The sequence below is a fragment of the Moschus berezovskii genome, chromosome 6, assembly GCF_049115385.1.
Source record: "Moschus berezovskii isolate FMDL1 chromosome 6, NW_MosBer_1.0, whole genome shotgun sequence".
In the NCBI taxonomy this organism is placed as follows: domain Eukaryota; kingdom Metazoa; phylum Chordata; class Mammalia; order Artiodactyla; family Moschidae; genus Moschus; species Moschus berezovskii.
This window is the reverse complement of record NC_142465.1, coordinates 110,599,857-110,620,801: the sequence shown is the minus strand read 5'-3', so window position 1 is coordinate 110,620,801 and position 20,945 is coordinate 110,599,857. Positions and strand designations below refer to the sequence as shown.

Sequence of the window (20,945 nt, the reverse complement as noted above, 5' to 3'; positions counted from 1 at the left end):
CAGGTCTGTTTCCTTTATCTTCAAAGTGTGATAAATGACAGTACTTAATTCATAGGACTGTTCTGAGGAATAAATAAAAGAATACATTTAAAGTACTTAACACTGTGTCTGGAATATAATGAATTCTCAGTACATGATTTTAAATAGAAAACAATTCCTGGCGTGCACGGGAGTCTGTGTTCTGCCTTTTCTCATCCTGGGGGCATCCAGTCTCGTCAGGTCCCCTGGGCTGTGTGGCGTGAAGGGTGGCCGGGCCTCCTGCAGTCAGTGTGGGCAGCCTGTGGAGACCGGTGCTTCCCCGAGGTAGACTTAACTGGCTCCAAATGGCCCAAAGGGCTGCTGCGACCCCATAGACGGCAGCCCACCAGGCTCCCCCGTCCCTGGGATTCTTTAGGCAAGAACACTGCAGTGGGTTGCCATTTCCTTCTCCAATGCGTGAAAGTGAAAAGGGAAAGTGAAGTCACTCAGTTGTGTCCGACTCTTAGCGACCCCATGGACTGCAGCCCACCAGGCTCCTCCATCCATGGGATTTCCAGGCAAGAGTACTGGAGTGGGGTGCCATTGCCTTCTCCAAAAGGAGTAGCTAGCTACACGGAAATGACAAGACTGATGTGATTTTAAGAGGATTTTCTCTTTAAGTGCTTTCATTTTTTTTTTAAACAGTGCCTTTGAAGATGAGACTATGAAGCTCAGGCAGCTGAAACTGGATAACCAGGTGAGCAGAGTCTCCTCTTCTGAAAGACGTGGACAGCTTATCCTGACCAGGAAGCTGATGGGCCTGGCTGTGGCTACAGCAAGGCCGAAGCGCTTTGAGGACATCAGCATAAAAACTGGCCTTGGACTTATAGTCACTGAAGATTCCTTGGCATCTGTCATAAGAATTAGAAAAATGTTAATGCTGTATTTCTGTGTAGTAATATGAAACTGCTGCCCAAATACCTCCCTGCACTGTAATTTCATGTAACTGCAAGATTTTTTCTTTATCTTAAAATGCAAATCTGAAAATGGTACTGTGCTGCTTAAAAGCCTCTATTGCCTACAGAATATTTTCTCACAGTACTGGTTCCACGTTTCAGTTACGCGCTATTATTTGCAGTGATTTGACTTATGTTCATTTCCTCCATTAGACTAAGCTGCATGAGAACAGGAGCCAAGAAGTCTGTTAATGATGACCTTTCTATCAGAAGGTCCTGGCCTAGGGCTGGGCCCATTGTAGTCCTTTGTTAAATATTGGAGCGATGGAAGAGATAAATGCAGTTCTGTGTTGTCACACACTGTGAGAGTCCTGATTAGTCAGCCTAGAATCTTATACCCAATGTGTGTTACTTTCATAGGAGTGTTATCTAATTCAGGAAATTCTTTAGCTCCGTCCAGTCTGCCAACGTAGGATCATTAGCCATCAGTGTCTGGAGTGACAGGTGACTAAAAATACCTCCAAGTTCTGTCTTGCTCCTTTATGTTGCTGTTGGACCTCGTAATGGGACTCTTTGTTGTTCAGTCGCTCAGGCATGTCTGACTCTTTGCCACCCCGTGGACTGCAGGATGCCAACCTTCCCTGTCCTTCACCATCTCCTGGAGTTTGCTCAAACTCAAGTCCATTAAGTCGGTGATTCCATCCAACCATCTCATCCTCTGTCATCCCCTTTTCCTCTTCCCTTCAATCTTTCCCAGCAGCAGGGTCTTTTCCAATGAATCAGTTCTTTGCATCAGGTGGCCAAAGTACTGGAGTTTCAGCTTCAGCATCAGCACCTTCCAATGAATATTCAGAACTAATTTCCTTTAGGATTGACTGGTTGGATCTCCTTGCAGTCCAAGGGACTCTCAAGAGACTTCTCCAACATCACAGTTCAAAAGCATCAGTTCTTCAGCGCTCAGCCTTCTTTATGGTTCAACTGTCACAGCCTTGCATGACCACTGGAAAAACCATAATCTTGACTAGACAGACCTTTGTTGGCAAAGTAATGTCTCTGCTTTTCAATATGCTGCCTAGGTTTGTCATAACTGTTCTTCCAAGAAGCAAGTGTCTTTTAATTTCATGTCTGCAGTCACTGTTAGCAGTGATTTTGGGGCCCAAGAAAATAAAGTTTGTTGCTGTTTCTGTTGTTTCCCCTTCTCTTTGCCATGAAGTGATGGGACCGGATGTCATGATCTTTGTTGGTTTTTTTTTTTTTTTTCTTTTTTTTGAATGTTGAGTTTTAAGCCAGATTTTTCACCCTTGCCTTTCACTTTCATCAACAGACTCTTTAGTTCCTCTTCGCTTTCTGCCATAAGGGTGGTATCATCTGCGTATCTGAGGTTATTGATATTTCTCCCGGCAATCTTGATTCCAGCTGGTACTTCAGCCCAGCATTTCACATGATGTACTCTGCATATAAGTTAAATATACAGCCTTGATGTACTCCTTTCCCAATTTGGAGCCAGTCCATTGTTCCATGTCTAGTTCTAACTGTTGCTTCTTGACATGCATGCAGGTTTCTCAGGAGGCATAAGGTGGTCTGGTATTTCTGTTTCAGAATTTTCCAGTTTGTTGTGATCCACAGTCAAAAGCTTTAGTGTAGTCAGTGAAGCAGAAGTAGATTTTTTTTGGAATTTTCTTGCTTTTTCTGTGATCCAGTTCAGTCACTCAGTTGTGTCCGACTCTTTGCGACCCCATGGAGAGCAGCACGCCAGGCCTCCCTGTCCATCACCAACTCTTGGAGTTTACCCAGACTCATGTCCATTGAGTCGGTGATGCCATCCAACCATTTCGTCCTCTCTCGTCCCCTTCTCCTCCTGCTCTCAATCTTTCCCAGCATCAGGGTCTTTTCCAATGAGTCAGCTCTTTGCATCTGGTGGCCAAAGTATTGGAGTTTCAGCTTCAACATCAGTCCTTCCAGTGAACACTCAGGACTGATCTCCTTTAGGATGGACTGGTTGGACCTCCTTGCAGTCCAAGAGAACTCTCAAGGGTCTTCTCCAACACCACAATTCAAAAGCATCAATTCTTTGGTGCTCAGCTTTATAGTCCAACTCTCACATCCATACTTGACCACTGGAAAAACCATAGCCTTGACTAGACGGACCTTTGTTGGCAAAGTAATGTCTCTGCTTTTTAATATGCTATCTAGGTTGGTCATAACTTTCCTTCCAAGGAGTAAGCATCTTTTAATTTCATGACTGCAGTCACCATCTGCAGTGATTTGGGAGCCCCCCAAAAATAAAGTCAGCCACTGTTTCCACTGTTTCCCCGTCTATTTCCCATGAAGTGATGGGACCAGATGCCATGATCTTAGTTTTCTGAATGTTGAGCTTTAAGCCAACTTTTTCACTCTCCTCTTTCTCTTTCATCGAGAGGCTCTTTAGTTCTTCACTTTCTGCCATAAGGGTGGTGTCATCTGCATATCTGAGGTTATTGATATTTCTCCCAGCAATCTTGATTCCAGCTTGTGCTTCATCCAGCCCAGCGTTTCTCATGATGTACTCTGCATATAAGTTAAATAAGTAGGGTGACAATATACAGCCTTGACATACTCCTTTTCCTATTTGGAACCAGTCTGTTGTTCCATGTCCAGTTCTAACTGTTGCTTCCTGATCTGCATACAGGTTTCTCAAGAGGCAGGTCAGGTGGTCTGGGATTCCCATCTCTTTCAGAATGTTCCACAGTTTATTGTGATCGACACAGTCAAAGGCTTTGGCATAGTCAATGAAGCAGAAATAGATGTTTTTCTGAAACTCTCTTGCTTTCTCCATGATCCAGCGGATGTTGGCAATTTGATCTCTGGTGCCTCTGCCTTTTCTAAAACCTGCTTGAACATCTGGGAGTTCACGGTTTACATACTGCTGAAGCCTGGCTTGGAGAATTTTGAGCATGACTTTACTAGCGTGTGAGATAAGTGCAATTGTGCGGTAGTTTGAGCATTCTTTGGCATTGCCTTTCTTTGGGATTGGAATGAAGACTGACCTCTTCCAGTCCTGTGGCCACTGCTGAGTTTTCCAAATCTGCTGGCATATTGAGTGCAGCACTTTCACAGCATCATCTTTCAAGACTTGAAATAGCTCAACTGGAATTCCATCACCACCACTAGCTTTGTTAGTAGTGATGCTTTCTAAGGCCCACTTGACTTCATATTCCAAGATGTCTGGCTCTAGGTCAGTGATCACGTTATCGTGACTATCTTGGTTGTAAAGATCTTTTTTGTACAGTTCTTCTGTGTATTCCTGCCACCTCTTCTTAATATCTTCTGCTTCTGTTAGGTCCATACCATTTCTGTCCTTTATGGAGCCCATATTTGCATGAAATGTTCCCTTGGTATCTCTAATTTTCTTGAAGAGATCTCTAGTCTTTCCCATTCTATTATTTTCCTCTATTTCTTTGCAATGATCACTGAGGAAGGCTTTCTTATCTCTCCTTGCTATTCTTCTAACTCTGCATTCAAATGGGTATATCTTTCCTTTTCTCCATTGCTTTTCGCTTCTCTTCTTTTCACAGCTATTTGTAAGGCCTCCTCAGACAGCCATCTTGGTTTTTAGCATTTCTTTTTCTTAGGGATGGTCTTGATCCCTGTCTCCTGTACAGTGTCATGAACCTCCGTCCATAGTTCATCAGGCACTCTATCAGATCTAGTCCCTTAAATCTATTTGTCACTTCTACTGTATAATCATAAGGGATTTGATTTAGGTCATACCTGAATGGTCTAGATCTAGTTTTTCCCACTTTCTTGAATTTAAGTTTGAATTTGGCAATAAGGAGTTCATGATCTGAGCCACAGTCAGCTCCCGGTCTGGTTTTTGCTGACTGTGTAGAGCTTCTCCATCTTTGGCTGCAAAGAATATAATCAGTCTGATTTCGGTGTTGACCATCTGGTGATGTCCATGTGTAGAGTCTTCTCTTGTGTTGTTGGAAGAGGGTGTTTGCAATGACCAGTGCGTTCTCTTGGCAAAACTCTATTAGCCTTTGCCCTGCTTCATTCTGTACTCCAAGGCCAAATTTGCCTGTTACTCCAGGTGTTTCTTGACTTCCTACTTTTGCATTCCAGTCCCCTGTAATGGAAAGGACATCATTTTTGGGTGTTAGTTCTAAAAGGTCTTGTAGGTCTTCATAGAACTGTTCAGCTTCTTCAGCATTACTGGTCTGGGCATAGACTTGGATTACCATGATATTGAATGGTTTGCCTTGGAAACAAACAGATCATTCTGTCCTTTTTGAGATTGTATCCAAGTACTGCATTTCAGACACTTTTTGTTGACTATGATGGCTACTCCATTTCTTCTAAGGGATTCCTGCCCACAGTGGTAGATACAATGTCATCTGAGTTAAATTCACCCATTCCAGTGGATGTTGGCAGTTCGATCTCTGGTTCCTTTGCCTTTTCTAAATCCAACTTGAACATCTAGAAGTTCTAGGTTCACGTACTGTTGAAGCCTAGCTTGGAGAATTTTGAGCATTACTTTGCTAGCGTGTAAGTTCATTGGAAGGACTGATGCTAAAGCTGAAACTGCAATACTTTGGCCACCTCATGCGACGAGTTGACTCACTGGAAAAGACTCTGATGCTGGGAAAGGTTGGGGGCAGGAGGAGAAGGGGACGACAGAGAATGAGATGGCTGGATGGCATCACCGACTCTGTGGACATGAGTTTGAGTGAACTCCGGGAGTTGGTGATGGACAGGGAGGCCTGGCGTGCTGTGATTCATGGGGTCACGGAGAGTTGGACACAACTGAGCGACTGAACTGAACTGAAGATGAGTGCAATGGTGCGGTAGTTTGAGCATTTTTTGGCATTGCCTTTCTTTGGGATTGGAATGAAAACTGACCTTTTCCAATCCTGTGGCCACTGTTGAGTTTTCCAAATTTGCTGGCATATTGAGTGCAGCATTTTCACAGCATTCTCTTTTAGGATTTGAAATACCTTAGCTGGAATTCCGTCACCTCCACTAACTTTGTTTGTATTGATGGTTCCTAAGGCCTACTTATGGAGAAGGCAATGGCAAGCCACTCCAGTACTCTTGCCTAGAAAATCCCATGGGTGGAGGAGCCTGGTAGGCTGCAGTCCATGGGGTCGCTAAGGGTCGGACACGACTGAGCAACTTTAGTTTCACTTTTCACTTTCACACATCGGGGAAGGAAATGTCAACCCACTCCATTGTTCTTGCCTGGAGAATCCCAGGGATCGGGGAGCCTGGTGGGCTTCCGTCTATGGGGTCACAAAGAGTCGGACACGACTGAAGTGACTTAGCAGCAGCAGCAGCAGCAAGGCCTACTTGACTTCATACTCTAGGATGTCTGGCTCTAGGTGAGTGCTCATACCATTGTGGGTTATTAAGATCTGTGTTATTAAAATCTGTTTTTTATAGTTCTCTTGTGTAAGAGGACTTGGAGGGCAGCAAATTACTTCAAAGGTGGAACCTAGTTCAGCTGTCTCCAGGGGGACGTTCCTGGGGCCGTCTGGCTCAGGGCCCTTACCAGGCCCTTGGTGTCCATGGTGCCTCTGTGAGGCCTGTCACCAAGCCCAGTGCCTCTCAGGCCACCACATGGGAGGGATCCAGCCTTCTCATGTGCACCCAGAGTGGAGCATGACCCAGTGGTCTTCAGGCACCCTGTGCTTCAAGGTGGAAGCAGTCAGCTCAGTGGTATATACATGTATTTGTTCTTTTTCAATTTCTTTTCCCATTTAGATTATTACAGAATATTGAGCAGATTTCCCTATGTGGTACAGTAGGTCCTTGTTGGTTATCTGTTTTAAATATAGCAGTGTGTACATGTCCACGCCGAACTCCCTAACTGTCCCTTCCCCCAGGAACTGTAAGTTCGTTCTCTAAATCTGTGATTCTTTCTGTTTTGTAAATAAGTTTATTTGTATAATTTTTTTTTGAGATCCTGCATATAAGCAATATCACAAGATATTTGTCTTTCTCTGTCTGACTTACTTCATTCAGTATGATAATCTCCAGGTCCATCCATGTTGCTTCGAGTGGCATTCTTCTTTCTTTTCAACGGCTGAGTGATAATATACCATATATACATATGGACCGCATCTTCTTTATCTCTTCTTCTGTCAGTGGACACTTAGGTTGCTTCCATGTCTTAGCTGTTGTAAAGAATGCTTTGGTGAACACTGGGGTACATGTATCCTTTGAAGGGCATATACTCTTTGGATGTATGCCCAGGAGTGGGATTGCTGAATCATATGGTAGTTCTGTTTTTAGTTTTTTAAGGACTTTCCATACTGTTCTTCATTGCAGCTGTAACAGTTTACATTTTCACCAACAGTGTTGGATGGTTGCCTTTTCTTCACACCTAAAGGATAATTTTTCTTTTTTTCTTCTAGTTAAAAAAGTAGAAAAATTTAGAAAACTAGGAAAAGGAAAAATAATCATCCATATTCTACTTGCTAAAGAAATCACCGTTACCGTGCTCCTTCATCTTTTCTCCCACTCATGTGTATAAATAAACTTGTGATTGTGATTTGATAATAATATGTTAATTACTATATATTTTTAATATACTTGGATTATGGTCTTAGCTTGGCTAGAAATGCATTTGTATCACTTTAGATGGCTTTTCATAGGTGTTTAGTAACTATTTATTAAATGAAGTAAATGGATCCTTACCCTCTCTGTGCCTCAGTTTTTCCCACTTCTTAAGTGGGAAAATGTAATTTACCAGAGGTTCTGTAAGGATCCGTGAAAGACTGTATGTGCTGAAGTAGCCAGACCTGGTGGTCGATCTCCTGGCTGTCTTCTCTCGATTCTCCCCAGAGAGTGCTGCTGGAGAAGAAGCAGAGGAAGAAGCGACTGGAGCCGCTCATGGTGCAGCCGAACCTGGAGGCCCGGCCGCGGCGGGCGAAGCTGAGGGACTGCGAGGAGCACGCTCTGCTGGTGGAGCCTCAGGCCCCGCACGGTGGTGTCGTCCTGCAGGGTGTGTGCTCAGGCAGTGTCCCCTCCTGCTGCCGCATGGCTTTCACAGACCCCGGGGAAGGCAGAGCCTTCTCAGGTGGGCCAGAGGGATGATGTTAGCATCGTTACCAGGTCCCTTCATAATCTTTACAATCACGATTAGGCTTTTGAGGTGGAATAAATGCAGTGCTCCAATCAGTGGAGGATACCTGAAAGTTCACAGCCATCCTGGAATAGTTGTTTTATCTGCAAAATGAATGAGTGTGGGATTTTAGTTCTCTGTTGAAGTGATGAGTCTTAGCCACTGGACCACCAGGGAAGCCCCTGGAACAGCCCATTTGAGGAACTTGCAGGGTTGATTGTTGTCTCCCAGCAGAGTGAACCATAAAGCCAGGAGTAGATAGAGGTAACCATTCCTCCAGTAGCCAGACTTGGGAGACAGCAGCGACAGCGGCAAGGAGGAGAAAGAGCAGGGTTAAACACGGCTAAAGCTAGTAGCCCCTGGCTGCCCGCCTGGACAGGTCTTGAGTCCAGAGGGCCTGCTTTGCTTTCCTTCTCTTTCTTAAGTTTCTGAAGCACAGCATTAGGTGCGTTTTATTCATACTTTAGCCTCTAGTCAGGGCAGCTTGATGAAATGAACACAGATAATGGAGTGGCTTCCTCTGTTAACAGATGTCCTCGTGGAGGTTAAGGCTGGAGAAGTGAACCAGTTTGGTTTCATTTGGATCACAGACACCAAAACCACCTGGCCACAGAGCGGATAATACTGGCTTCTGTTTTCTTTTCGTTGGGCTCCTAGGCATCGATGGTCCTGCTGCCTTCCTGAAGCCAGATGCTCAGGATGTGGACACCAGACTTCACGTTCTCACGGTGGGCTCTTCTGCCACAGGGGACACTGAAGGGAGCGCAGATGGGGAGGGCGCACGGGACCCCGCCTCCAAGCCGGATCTGCAGCAGGTTCTCCGCGAGCATGGTGAGGGGTCCCGGCTTTGAGGCCGTGAGCTGGTTGAGTGGAGTGGTGTCAGGTGTGGGCTGGACAAGAGTATCTGTGCTGTGAAGAATGAAGTGGAGGGGACAGGTGCTGTCTAGACCAAGATTCAGGAAGTGGCAGTTTGGAAGATAATGTTCCTCAAGTGGAGGTTCATTTGCTTGTCTTTCAAGTTTGGGAGAAATCCTTGATCTCTGTCTTAAGGTACATGGTCACATAAACTGAGTTCTTAGTATAGAAATGGTGTTTGAAAACAGTACTAACGTTGTAAGTCAACGGTACTTCTATAAAAAAGAAGAAAGCGAAGTAGAAGTGAAGATACCCATATGAGAGTGAGGTCCTAAGAGTTTTATGCCTTTTTGCTACCCGCCCCCAAAAGTTAACATTTTAGGGAAGAAAAAAAAGGAATGTCTGTCACAAACCAACAAATCTTTTAAATGGTAGTTTTATTGAGATGTAATTCACATACCATACAGTCCACCCACTCAAAGCCAACAGTTGATTGGCTCTTTAGTGTGTCACTCAGAAGCCTGCAGCCATCTGCGCTCTCAGTTTTAGAACGTTGTCTGACCCCACAGGACTTTGTGCCTGTTAGTTGTTCCCCCTCATTTCCTGCATTCTCAACGCCCCATCCATAGGCAGCCACCGGTCTCCCTTCTCTCTGCGGCCCTGCTGACTCTGGGATGTCATGTCAGCAGTCACACGCTGCGTGGTCCTCTGTGCCTGGCTGTCACTTAGCATCATATTTTCAGAGTTCATCCGCGTTCTGGCTTGTCTGTGCTTCATTCCTGTCCATAGTCGAGTGACATTCCATTGGACAGATAAGCCGTCTTTTGTTCTCCTTGTCATTCGCTGATGGACAGTTGGGGTGGTTCCACTCTGGCTGTTAGGAATAGCACTGCTGTAAATAGTTATGCATACACTTTCATATGGACGTATGTTTTCCTTGTCTTAGTCTGATCCTTGGGTGTCCTTGGGAAAAACTTGATACCATTTGTGAACTGTGTGAAAAGAGCTCATGGTGGGCCCTCCTCTGAGATGGGTAGGACTGCCTGTTGCTCAGTCTCCTTGTCAGTTATGATTTGGGGACTGTGCCAGCTGTTGTGTGAGGGGCAGCCTCACCCCAGAGACTAAAGAGAAAGAGGGTTGGGTTTCAGGCGTAGCTCTGCTTCTTTGTCTTGGGCAGAAATGCTCCTCCCGGGCCTCCCCACTGTCATCTCCAGGCCTTTGTTACTTTCACAAACTGAGCCTCTGTCCCCGGTGAACACTGCCTCCCCAGCTCCTCCCTCTCCCTTCACAGCTCACATATATAGAATCACAGGGGTTTTGGCCTTTTGTATCTGACTTATTTTCACTTAGCATAATATTTTCAAGATTCATTCATGTTATAGCATGAGTCAGGGTTTCATCCCTTTTTAAGGCTGAATAACATTCCATTTCCGTATGTACCACGGTTTGTTTATTCGTCAGTTGGTGAATATTTGGGTGTTTCCACCATTTGAAAATTGTGAAGAATACTGCTCTGCACATTGGTTGTTCAAGTGTCTGTCTGTGTCTCTGCTTCCTATCCTTTTGGGAATGTACCCAGAGATAGAATTGTTGGATTCTAGGGTAGTTCTATATGTATATTTTAGGAACCATTATATTGTTTTCTGCCGTGGCTGCATGATTTTGCATCACCACCAGCAGTGCATGAGGCTTCCAGTTTCTCCACATCCTCCCAACACTTATTTTCTGTTTTTGGGTTTTTGTTGTTGTTTTTAAAAATTTATTATTTTATTTATTTATTTTTGGCTCCGTTGAGTCTTTGTTGCTGCCCAGGCTTTCCTCTAGTTGCAGCACGTGGGGGCTACTCTCTAGTTGTGGTTTTTGGGCTTCTCATTGCAGCGACTTCTCTTGTTGTGAGGCACAGGCTCTAGGTGTGCGGGCTTCAGTAGGTGCAGCTCCCGGGCTGTAGGATGCAGGCTTAGTAGTTGTGGCACATGGGTTTAGCTGCCCTGCCGCATGTGGGATCTTCCTGGATCAGGGATGGAACCCGTGTCTCCTGCGTTGGCAGGTGAATTCCTTACCACTAAGCCACCAGGGAAGCCTGGTATTTTTTTTTTTTATAGTAGTCATCCCAGTGCTTGTCAGGTGGTATCTCATTGTGATTTTAATTTGCATTTCCCTAATGACTAGTGATGTTGAGAATCTTCTCATGCTTATTGGCCACTTATGTATCTTCTTTGGAGAAATGTCTATTCAAGTCCTTGACCCATTTTTGAATTGGGTTTGTTTTGTTGCTGTTGAGTTAAATATTCTGGATATTAATCCTTATTAGATGTATGATTTGCAGATATTTTCTCTCATAGAATATTCTAAAGAGGCTCAAATGAGGGTGGCAGCAGTGGGCAGGGAAAATGAGGGGTGGACTAGGTGAGACTATGAAGAAAGAGTTGTCAGAATGTGTATAAAAGAGCCATGTGTTAAGTCAGAACAGCTGGAATATTTTAAGCAAGGGGGTTAAAGTTATATTTGGCTCAAAGATTTTCTGGTCTTTATTTTAAAACAGTTTCTCCCTTTCTGCCAGGGATCTCAGGGAGTTTGAACTTTGACGAGGAGGAGACCGATGGGGAGGAAGGAGAAGGGAGCCAACTGAGGTCTCAGTCGCCGTGCTCAGAGGCAGAGAGGCCGGGCTCTGCATCCAGCCAGAAGCCAGCCCCGGTGCGTAGTCCTGAGTCCTCTTCCTCTGGGGCTGATTTCACTGCTTCCTGGACACGTCTTCCTGTTTGAGCGCCATCACTGGGTGAGGGCCGCTTCCAGGATTTAAGCTGGAGTTACATTTAGAGCCCACGACTCCATATTTCCTGTGTCTTCAGCCAGCTTTTGTAAAGCTGTATCCCATTTTCGTACTTCCCTCCTTCATTACTCCCAGTGGTCATATACTTACTTAACTTCTCAGAGTGTTTCCTTATTTTGTCAGAAGACAGAAGATGTATGGGTAAATCAGTAAGTTAATTTGTCCTTTAAGTGTTTCTCAAAGAGAACATGAGGTTTCCTGACCCAGTTCTGGCTGCTCTCTCAGGGCACAGGGGCCTCCGGGACTGCAGCCCCGCACTCTGACATTCAGCCGGGAGAAATAGAGGACTTGGAAGGCTTTGCGTACAGTCCTGCCCCGCGAGGTGTCACAGTGAAGTGCCGGATAACCCGGGACAAGAAAGGGATGGACCGGGGGCTCTTCCCCACCTACTACATGCACTTGGAAAAGGATGAGAATCGCAAGGTAGGCGATGTGGCTCTTATCTTGAGATGGAGGGAGGTGTGCTGTAGGGGCGGGGGTGGCGATGGTCTTAAGAACAGGGGTGGTGGGGGCACCAGCCTTAGACCTGGTCAGCAGGAACGAGGTTGTACTTACAAGTTTCCAGTGCCATGTGCTCACTGTCTTCAAAGAGGTCCTACTCTGATAGTCAAAATCCACCCCACCCCAGAAAAAATAGAGTTTTATCCAGGAGTCATAAAATGGAGGAGAATATTTAAATGTAATTGTTTTTACCTCCATTCCTCTTTTGGGGTTCCGGGGTTTCCAGCGTGCTCTTAGACTTGTATTCTTATTACATGGTAGAACATGCCAGTGTGGAAAAAAGAGAGTACATTTTAGGGAATAGGAGGAATTGGAAAAACAAAAACATGTTAGTGAAATGTCTTGTTTTTCATCCTAGAAATTCTGATTTACCCTTAAATTTGAGGCAGTTAGTATTTGCTAGTGACCAGCCTCTTTTGTGTTAATACCAGGTCTGAGTGGGTGATTTTAAGGTTCTGGAAATGAGATGGTGGTGGCAGGCACCAGTGCCGCTGACGCCCGCTGTTCACCGAGTGTGTACTGCGTGCCAGGCGTGTGCTCCAGCTTTGTGTGTGTCGTCACCTGGAACCCATAGGACGGCGCTGTAAGACAGGAGTCCTTGCCCCCCTGTGCGGGTGAGGTAGTGGGCTCGGGAAGCGCCCACATCACGCCAACAAGTGGCAGAGCCAGTCTGAACCTGTTTGACTCTATAGTGTCCCCCCACCCCCGGGTACTGCCGTCGCCCGCCTCCCTGTTACTCTCCAGGTCCAGCAGGGTTTGGGAAGGACGCCCACACCACGGTTCCTGCATACCTGAAGCCACAGGAGCTCAGAAGAGCCGTGCACACAGTGCGGCAGGAAGGCAGTAGGGTGAGGAGCGGGGGGCCCAGTGTCCAAGGTGTACTGCCTGTCCAGGGTGGAGGCAGTCTTCTCGTGAAACTGCACGAAGCTTGTTTAAAATGTCAGTGGAGTGGGACTTCCCTGGTGGTCCAGTGGTAAGATTCCACTCTCCTAATGCAGGGGGCCTGGGTTTGATCCCTGGTCGGGGAACTAGATCCCACATGACGCAGCTAAGACCTGGTGTAGGCAAATAAATAAATAAAATGTCAGTGGAGGTTTTAGGGATGAAGTTACAAATAATGATGTGGAGAATGAGGCTAGTGAATTTAGAAAAATTAGGCAGTTGGGAGACCCTGATAGTGAATTCTGAGAGGCATAATGAGGATTAGAAAGAGTGGTAAGACCCAGAGATTGGTCTTCTCTGAGAAAACCCCAAATGACAGGTGTGCTGGTGCTGGGAAAGGGCTGGAGGCCCCAGGGGCCCTGGGAGAGGAGGCTGCAGTGGCTTCCACAGTGGCACCTGGGGCCCAAGGCCACAGAGCACACGGCAGCAAGGTCAGGGACAGGGAGTGGTTGCCCCTCACTCAGCTGGGTGCCTCATCCAGGCTCTGCAGGAGACCCGTCTCGTGCCTGTCCATCTGGGAACCCGAGATGATTGACTTCTGCCTGGGAATATCCTTCCAGGACTAGGTTTTGAACTTGATGCGTGAGTTTAACACATGCCCGCCTGCAGACCAGGGACCAGGCATCGTCACCACTGGGGTTCCAGAGCACAGAGGCTGGTCTGGGTGTTCGGGGCCTCAGGGAGGTCGCTGCTGCCATCTGTGAGGCCGTGGTTCTGGCTAAGTTCTCCGCAGTCCTTGTGTGGTGAGGCTGCTGGGAGCGGGATCAGCAGGCCCCACACCGTCCTGCAGGCTGACCAGCCCCTTGGCTCTTAGCTGGCGCCTCTCACCCCTGCCCCGGGACCCTAGCATAGCCTCTGCTCCTGTGCCTGAGAAGCTGCCAGCCGGCCAGCATGAACAGCACTGCGCTGTGGCTGGGCTACATGCCACTCCAGGTGCTGTGCCGAAATCGTCTCTGATGCTGTCACCGAGACTTGGGCCGCCTCACCCCAGGCTCTGAAGGGAGAGTGTCTCTAAGAATGTGCTGAGCACCCTGTAATGACCCACACTGGAGTCTCTGTGCAGAGGACCCACACTCCAGCTGCAGCTACCACATTGCTTTTCTACAAGAAAAGTTAAAGTGAATTAAACCTGTTTAGAAAAGACCCAGAGGTGGACTGCTTGGTATAGGACAGGCAGCTGCTGGATATTTGCTCACTGAGTGGGTAAGACACACATGGCAACTCTTGAGTGCGTTTTTTACTGAAATGTTTTTTCCTTTTCTAGATATTTCTTCTTGCAGGTAGGAAGCGGAAAAAGAGCAAGACATCCAACTACCTCATCTCCACGGACCCCACAGACCTGTCCCGAGAAGGAGAGAGCTACATTGGCAAGCTCAGGTGGGGGAGCCTCATGTCACGTCCTCTTCTTGTGAGAGCTTGATTCGTGTAGTCTCAAAGCAAGTCCACACTGGTTTTACAGTGAGCTGGGTTGATGTCATCTAAAGACAAATAAATTAATAGAAAGCCCAAGGCCTCTTCTTGTTTTAAGGATGGATCTTTTGAGAGAGTGACTCAAAATGAGAGAAAATTACAGAGCTCTGTGGTGACTTTTCCTCTTGATTCTAGGTCCAACCTCATGGGGACTAAGTTCACCGTGTATGACCACGGCGTGAGCCCAACCAAGGCCCAGGGCCTGGTGGAGAAGGCCTACACGCGGCAGGAGCTGGCTGCCGTGTGCTACGTGAGTACCATCTTCCCGGCCTCCTGACCATCCCCGAGCTCATAGTCTGCCACCCTTCCCGCTCCCCAAGCTTGTTTCCCCTGTATGCTCAGGTTTATTTGTGATCTGCCAAGTTTAGTGTGTTTCCTGTTCTGGCAGGCCCTGTCTCCTCTGCTCTTGTCTCTTCCCTGTGCCGTGGTGGTGTGAACACTCACTGCGTTACCGCTGACACACTGGCTACAGGTGACAGTGACTTGGAAGCCAGTCCCTGCTTCCATCTTCTCCAAGCTGGTTTGCTCTGTATTGCTGCTGCCAAGTGGCCCTGCTCCAGCAGACGATGTCCTTCTGCTCCACAGCCTTTCAGGCTGCTCCCCACTGAGTCTAGAGTCCAGCCTGGACCTTCCACCTCACCTCTGCCTTCCCTGGCAGCACGCTCCTTGCCCCTCTAGCTGCAGCAGCCCTCCTGTTATCTCTTGACTGCCCCCTCCTGCCTGCCCACAAGGGTCTGCAGAGGGGCCTCTCCCCACACGGGACGTGCTTAACGCTCCCCTTGGCTCCCCTTGATTCTTCTCGCACCCCGTGAGCTACCCTCGCCATGCTTCTGATCCTTCTCTGACCACTTTGTAAACTCCCGCTCACTGCTGTTTCCACACAAACCCAGACCCGCTGTGTAGAGGGCATGCAGAGTCAGAGAAGTGAGAAGGAATTAACCCGACTCAGTTGTTGATTTGATCCTAGAGTCTCAGCTTTTCTTCAGTTGGAATTAATCTCATCACTTGATTCCCATGAGATTTTATCTGTGTGACTAAGAATCACTTGACTTAACCCTTTATAACTCCAGTATTCTTGGGCTCCACTTGTGGCTTAGCTGGTAAAGAATCTGCCTGCAATGTGGAGACCTGGGTTCGATCCCTGGGTTGGGAAGATCCCCTGAAGGGAAAGGCTACCCATTCCAGTATTCTGGCCTTTTTCTCTTAGCTTCAGAATCAGTGAAATATTTTAACTATGCGTGACTTTAATATGCACGTGTATATGTATGTAAATATACACACATCCACATATTTAGTGTACTTACTTATGTATAATCTGCCTGGTTTGACAGGCATTTTAATTTTTTACTTCCAAGTACAGGCCTTAGTTAAACTGTAAGTCTCCCTGTATATCATATAGTGTCATGTCCTTAGTTGGGAAATAGACATTTATTGATGATGATAAAACTGGGCAGTTTGCTCAAAATTGTCTTAAATTTCACTTCATGCTAAAGAGGAAGAATAAGGTTTCTAGATAATAGAATCTGCTTTAAATTCAAATGTTCAAAGTAGGTTAAAAAGAGGAAACAGTATTCTTTTCCTGGTCTTGGTTCCCCGTCTCTCTCTGTTTAACTACGATGAAGTAACTGAATGGTTTTTGGTGCTCTCCACATTGTGGACGTTGCGTGTGCCCAGCAGTCTTGTGTTAAGAATGTCGTTGCTTTTTCTTTTCTGTTTCAAGTTCCTGCTTTTTTCCCTCTCTTCTAGGAGACAAACGTACTTGGATTTAAAGGCCCGAGGAAAATGTCTGTGATCATCCCTGGGATGAGTATGAATCATGAACGGATTCCTTTTCAGCCACGAAATGTAAGTAGGAGCGTATTTGTCTTTAATGTCTTTATTTTTAATTGAAGGATAATTGCTTTACAATATTGTGTGGGTTTCTGCCATATATCAGCATGAATCGGCCATAGGTATACATATTTAATCAGCAGAGGTCCCTAAACATAAGACTGTGATGCAGACAAGGTCAGTAGAAGAGACTCCTGCTTCCACCAGAGCCCAGTGTGGCGACTGGCCCCTCTCCTTCAGAGAGCTGTCGCTCCAAGCCCCCGGGCACCTGCACTTGTTCGTGCAGTTGATTGCAGCCACTTACTCTGCAAAGAGAGCTGCTGGTGATTCTCTAAGAATCCAGAAAACCTGCCTTAATCTTTGACTTTCTGTTTTATTTTCTGAAATGGAGAAAATAGGCCCCTCCTCTGCCCGCCCCTGCACAGGGTAGGGGAGGGGTGGTCTCCCTGGCTCTCAGCACAGACCCCTTGCCTGCAGGACCATGAGAGCTTGCTTTCAAAATGGCAGAACAAAGCCATGGAGAACTTGATCGAGCTGCACAACAAGTCCCCCGTCTGGAATGATGACACCCAGTCCTACGTCCTGAACTTCCACGGCCGGGTCACTCAGGCATCTGTGAAGAACTTCCAGATCGTCCACGACAACGACCGTAAGCCCCCAGGGAGAAGGGTATTCTGGCGAGATTCGGAAATGAGCATTTCCCTTTTTTGGTAGGAAGTTACACTCAGGAGAGAGTGGTTTAAGAAAGAAAGAAATGATTCCTTTGGGAAGACAGAGCTGCATTGTACAGTTGGACCTCTGAGTCGCTGTGTGGAGGGCAGAAGTGAGACAGAGATGCCCGGGGGAGGCAGCGTGCAAAGCAGGGGCACAGACCTCCCCTCCTCGGTGAAGGTTCTGGGCGAGTCCAGTCGGGCCCAGGGAGCTTGGGCTGTACCCGGCGGGCTCCTCTTGGTTGTCTCCTCCTCCGGCCCTGCCCTGGGCAGCCTCCTTCCCCAGAGCGGAGTGGATCACAGTAGGGCCTGGGGTTGCAGGGAGCGGGCATTCTTGGTCACGCCTCTGTCCATCCTTCTGAGAGATTCCCATTTTAGAGAGCTGGGATCACTGGCCTGTGTGGAAGGTTTGTCTCTGTATCTAAAGTGGGCCATTCCGGGTAGAAGCACCTCCTTCGCTGACGTGCCTGCCCTCTGCTTCCAGCTGACTACATAGTCATGCAGTTTGGACGCGTGGCCGACGACGTGTTCACGCTGGACTACAACTACCCACTCTGCGCGCTCCAGGCCTTTGCCATTGGGCTCTCCAGCTTCGACAGCAAGCTGGCCTGTGAGTGATGCCGAGCGGCTGGAGCAGAGCGCTCTCGCCCCAGCACACCCAGAGTGACAAGCTGCCCCTGTGGAGTGGTCCCTGGAAGTGTGTGTGTAATGTGTGTGGATTCACATATGTGCGCGTGCACATATATGTTTGTACACCCCCACCCCCTGATTGCACAGCCCTGGTCAGGGATCATGGCTCAACTCGGGTGAGAGGTTTTGCAGAGCACAGAAGTGATCTGACGTTATCGCCCAGCCGTCAGTCTCATTCTTAGAAATTCGCAGCCAGAATCAGCTTGACTTCCCTTTCCTGCAGACCTTCTCAGAGAGGGATCGTTCCCTCAGTGACCTTCAGTCTCCAGGTCTGCAGACTTTCTGTGAAAATGGCCTGTTCATCCATGGAGATGTGACTGTCCCCAGTTTCCAGGGTCTTCCATAATGGGCCTGTGGTCACGAGAGCACCTGGGGGACGACTGCCTCCAGGAGTGCAGATCGGAGCTGAGGCCTTGTCCACTGCGACTTAGCCTTTCCTGTGTCATGCCCACAGTGGTTTGCAGAGTATCATTTACCATCAGTGGTCATTCCAGGTCCACCCATTACCTGCCTCACACATGGGGGAGGGGCCCCGGGAGAAGTGCTCGCCCCCTGCTGTCTTTTGTCAGTGGGTGGGGTGGGGTGGGGGAGTGTGGCGCCCATTCTCCAGAGCTAGCTGCTCCACTCGAAGGCTCAGGAGTCACCTGATCACTGTCCCCTCTTCCCTCAAGCCTGGCCGACTGACTCCTGTCTCAGGGTGGCTGTGGCCTGATTTGTGATCAGTGATGTGAGAAATCTACAAATTGTCTTAATCGTGGTTTAGGCTGGAAGCGTGGACTCAGAGGGGACCTGACCTGGTCAGGTCATGACTGAGAGGCTTTGATGTGGCCTTCACCATTCTCAGCCCCGAGCACCTCCCTCGATGAGTTACCGTGGAGCCGTTAGTGCAGACACACCTGCCGCCCCATGGGAGGGAGAGAACCGTGTGTGTGTGTAAACCTGCCATTGTCACCATTCAGGGTGAGGACACTGAGGCCTCTCTTCTCAACGCAAGTGTCGTCAGCCCCAAGGCCTCGCTCCCCAAGCCAGGTCACGTCCTGTCGCTTCTACTCGCAGATTGTAAGCGTTCTGCTATGTTGTTCAGATTATTAGTCTCTCCCAACAAATCGCATGGCTCTGCTGCCGGTTTACAGCCTGCTCGGGCACCCGCGTCCTGAGGCTCAGGAGCGCCGTGAGCTCCGCGTTGGCGTCAGTCACCCTCAGTCCTGTCTGCCAGCCTGGGGTTGGGCGGCAGCCTCTGTTGCTCCTTCTGTGGACGTCCTTTCTGTCCCTGCTTCCTGTCCCTGCTCCACATCGAACAGCAGTGGAAGGAAAGAGGCTGGGGTGAGCTGACCCATGGCTCACCCCACCGGCGCAACCACTGCCCTGTCCTGACCCGGCTGTCATCTCAGGCTGCGTCCCTCAAGTGCCTCGGTCCTCAGGTGCCCTCCCCCCGCTGCCTCTCCTGAGGCTGCTCGCTTGCCTCCAGTGGGGGATATGAAGTGTCTGGGGAGGGACCTGGGGGGCGGCTGATCTGACCTGCTTCCTGCCCCCACTCTGGCACAGACACACCCCGGCCTCCTGTCCTTCCTGCTCAAGTGTGCAGGTGATCAGTTTTACATATTTATACTTTTTGTACGCTACAGAAATAAAAATTGATTTCTATAAAAATGTGAGTGTTGCCTTTCTTTTAGACCCCCCATCCCTCGCATGGCTACTTCCATCACATCTGTCGTGATAGATTCATTGCTAGGCAGCCGTGAACTAGTCAGTTCTTTGAAGCCAAGTGAGTCTCATTGTGAGTTTCCATCACAGGAGAGCAGGGGTCTGAGGACTCATCACATGCACAATACTGGGCGTTTGTTTCCTGGATGGGCGATGGGGCTGAGACCGAGGGGCGCAGAGGGCAGATGATGGGGCTGAGACTGAGGGGCCCAGAGGGCAGATGATGGGGCTGAGACCGAGGGGCCCAGAGGGCAGATGACGGGGCTGAGACTGAGGGGCCCAGAGGGCAGATGATGGGGCTGAGACCGAGGAGACTGAGGGGCCCAGAGGGCAGATGACGGGGCTGAGACTGAGGGGCCCAGAGGGCAGATGATGGGGCTGAGACTGAGGGGGCCCAGAGGGTACCCATCAGCCTCCTGGGTCACCTTCCTGATTTGCCAGCAGAAAAAAACAGAATGAAGGGACTCTCTCTCTCAGCTCTCTGGTCACATTTAAGGCTTCCTTCTATAGACAAGTTAAAGGGAGTATGTTCACAAGTCCTGGCAAGGCCTTCTCGCTCTTAGGGTCACAGGATGAGTCCCGTGGAAGAAGCGGGAAGAGTCAAATCACAGTGAGGGCTGGGGTTAGTCTGATGTGTACAGCTTGGGTTTTCTATTTCACTTGACTTTTGCCGGACAGGTTATTTGTGACCCAGTTTTGTACACTTTTCAGTAGCCAAGAATAATATTAGTGGTCATTGATATGAAAGATACCAGCAAGTGATTTTCAAACATCTGAACAAGCCTGCAAAAGGCTCTTTAAAATTTAAATTGAAGGATAATTTCTTTACAATATCATGTTGGTTTCCGTCATATTCATCAGCATGAATCAGCCATAGGTATATATATGTTCACTCTCATTTGAACTTCCCACCTCCCACCCCATCCCGTCCCTCTACACAAGGCTGTTTTTGAGTGGAAGGTTAGTAGGTGAGAGAAAGAAATGAACAAGCATCAGTTCACTGCCTTTAGATGGCATCATGGGTACAGAAATAAAGTGACGGTCAAATCAGGCAGAGTCCCTGGGTTCTGACTCTTCTGCCTGGGATTTGCCTCTCCTGTAGATTGAGGGGTTAGAGTTATTAACCCAGGATCTCCTGTCCTCGGGTGAACCCAGTCCTCCCTGCCCACACCCACAGTCACCCAAGACCCCACAGCGTGTTTTCAGCCTTGTGCTCTGGTTCTCTCCCTGCACAGCTGCTGTTGGCTGTTCCTCTGTTTGTAGCTGGAGAAACCTGGGGAGGGGAGACTGGACTCGGGCGAGCACACCTGGGGAGGGCATGACCCTGCAACTGAGGAAGCCGCTTCCCAACCGCTGGCCACAACTGTTCCCGGAGAAAACCCATGGATGTTGAGAAC

General features: G+C 48.2%; 1 protein-coding gene across 7 annotated transcripts in view; it reads left to right on the top strand.

The window, feature by feature from the left end:
• TULP3 (TUB like protein 3) overlaps positions 1–19,491 on the top strand; it is a 28,590-nt gene extending 9,099 nt beyond the window's left edge. For 5 of the 7 annotated variants that reach the window (XM_055395723.2, XM_055395722.2, XM_055395726.2 and 2 more), the window contains 10 exons: positions 664–715; positions 7,737–7,971; positions 8,674–8,847; positions 11,432–11,565; positions 11,927–12,124; positions 14,409–14,521; positions 14,750–14,864; positions 16,361–16,459; positions 16,922–17,093; positions 17,639–19,491. In XM_055395723.2, the coding sequence (XP_055251698.2) occupies positions 664–715; positions 7,737–7,971; positions 8,674–8,847; positions 11,432–11,565; positions 11,927–12,124; positions 14,409–14,521; positions 14,750–14,864; positions 16,361–16,459; positions 16,922–17,093; positions 17,639–17,772 (1,426 nt within the window). In that variant the 3' untranslated portion in view covers positions 17,773–19,491. The remainder of the gene's footprint in view (positions 1–663; positions 716–7,736; positions 7,972–8,673; positions 8,848–11,431; positions 11,566–11,926; positions 12,125–14,408; positions 14,522–14,749; positions 14,865–16,360; positions 16,460–16,921; positions 17,094–17,638) is intronic. The other 2 variants (XM_088837416.1, XM_055395724.2) reach the window with 1 other exon arrangement.
• The last annotated feature ends 1,454 nt before the right edge of the window (positions 19,492–20,945 follow it).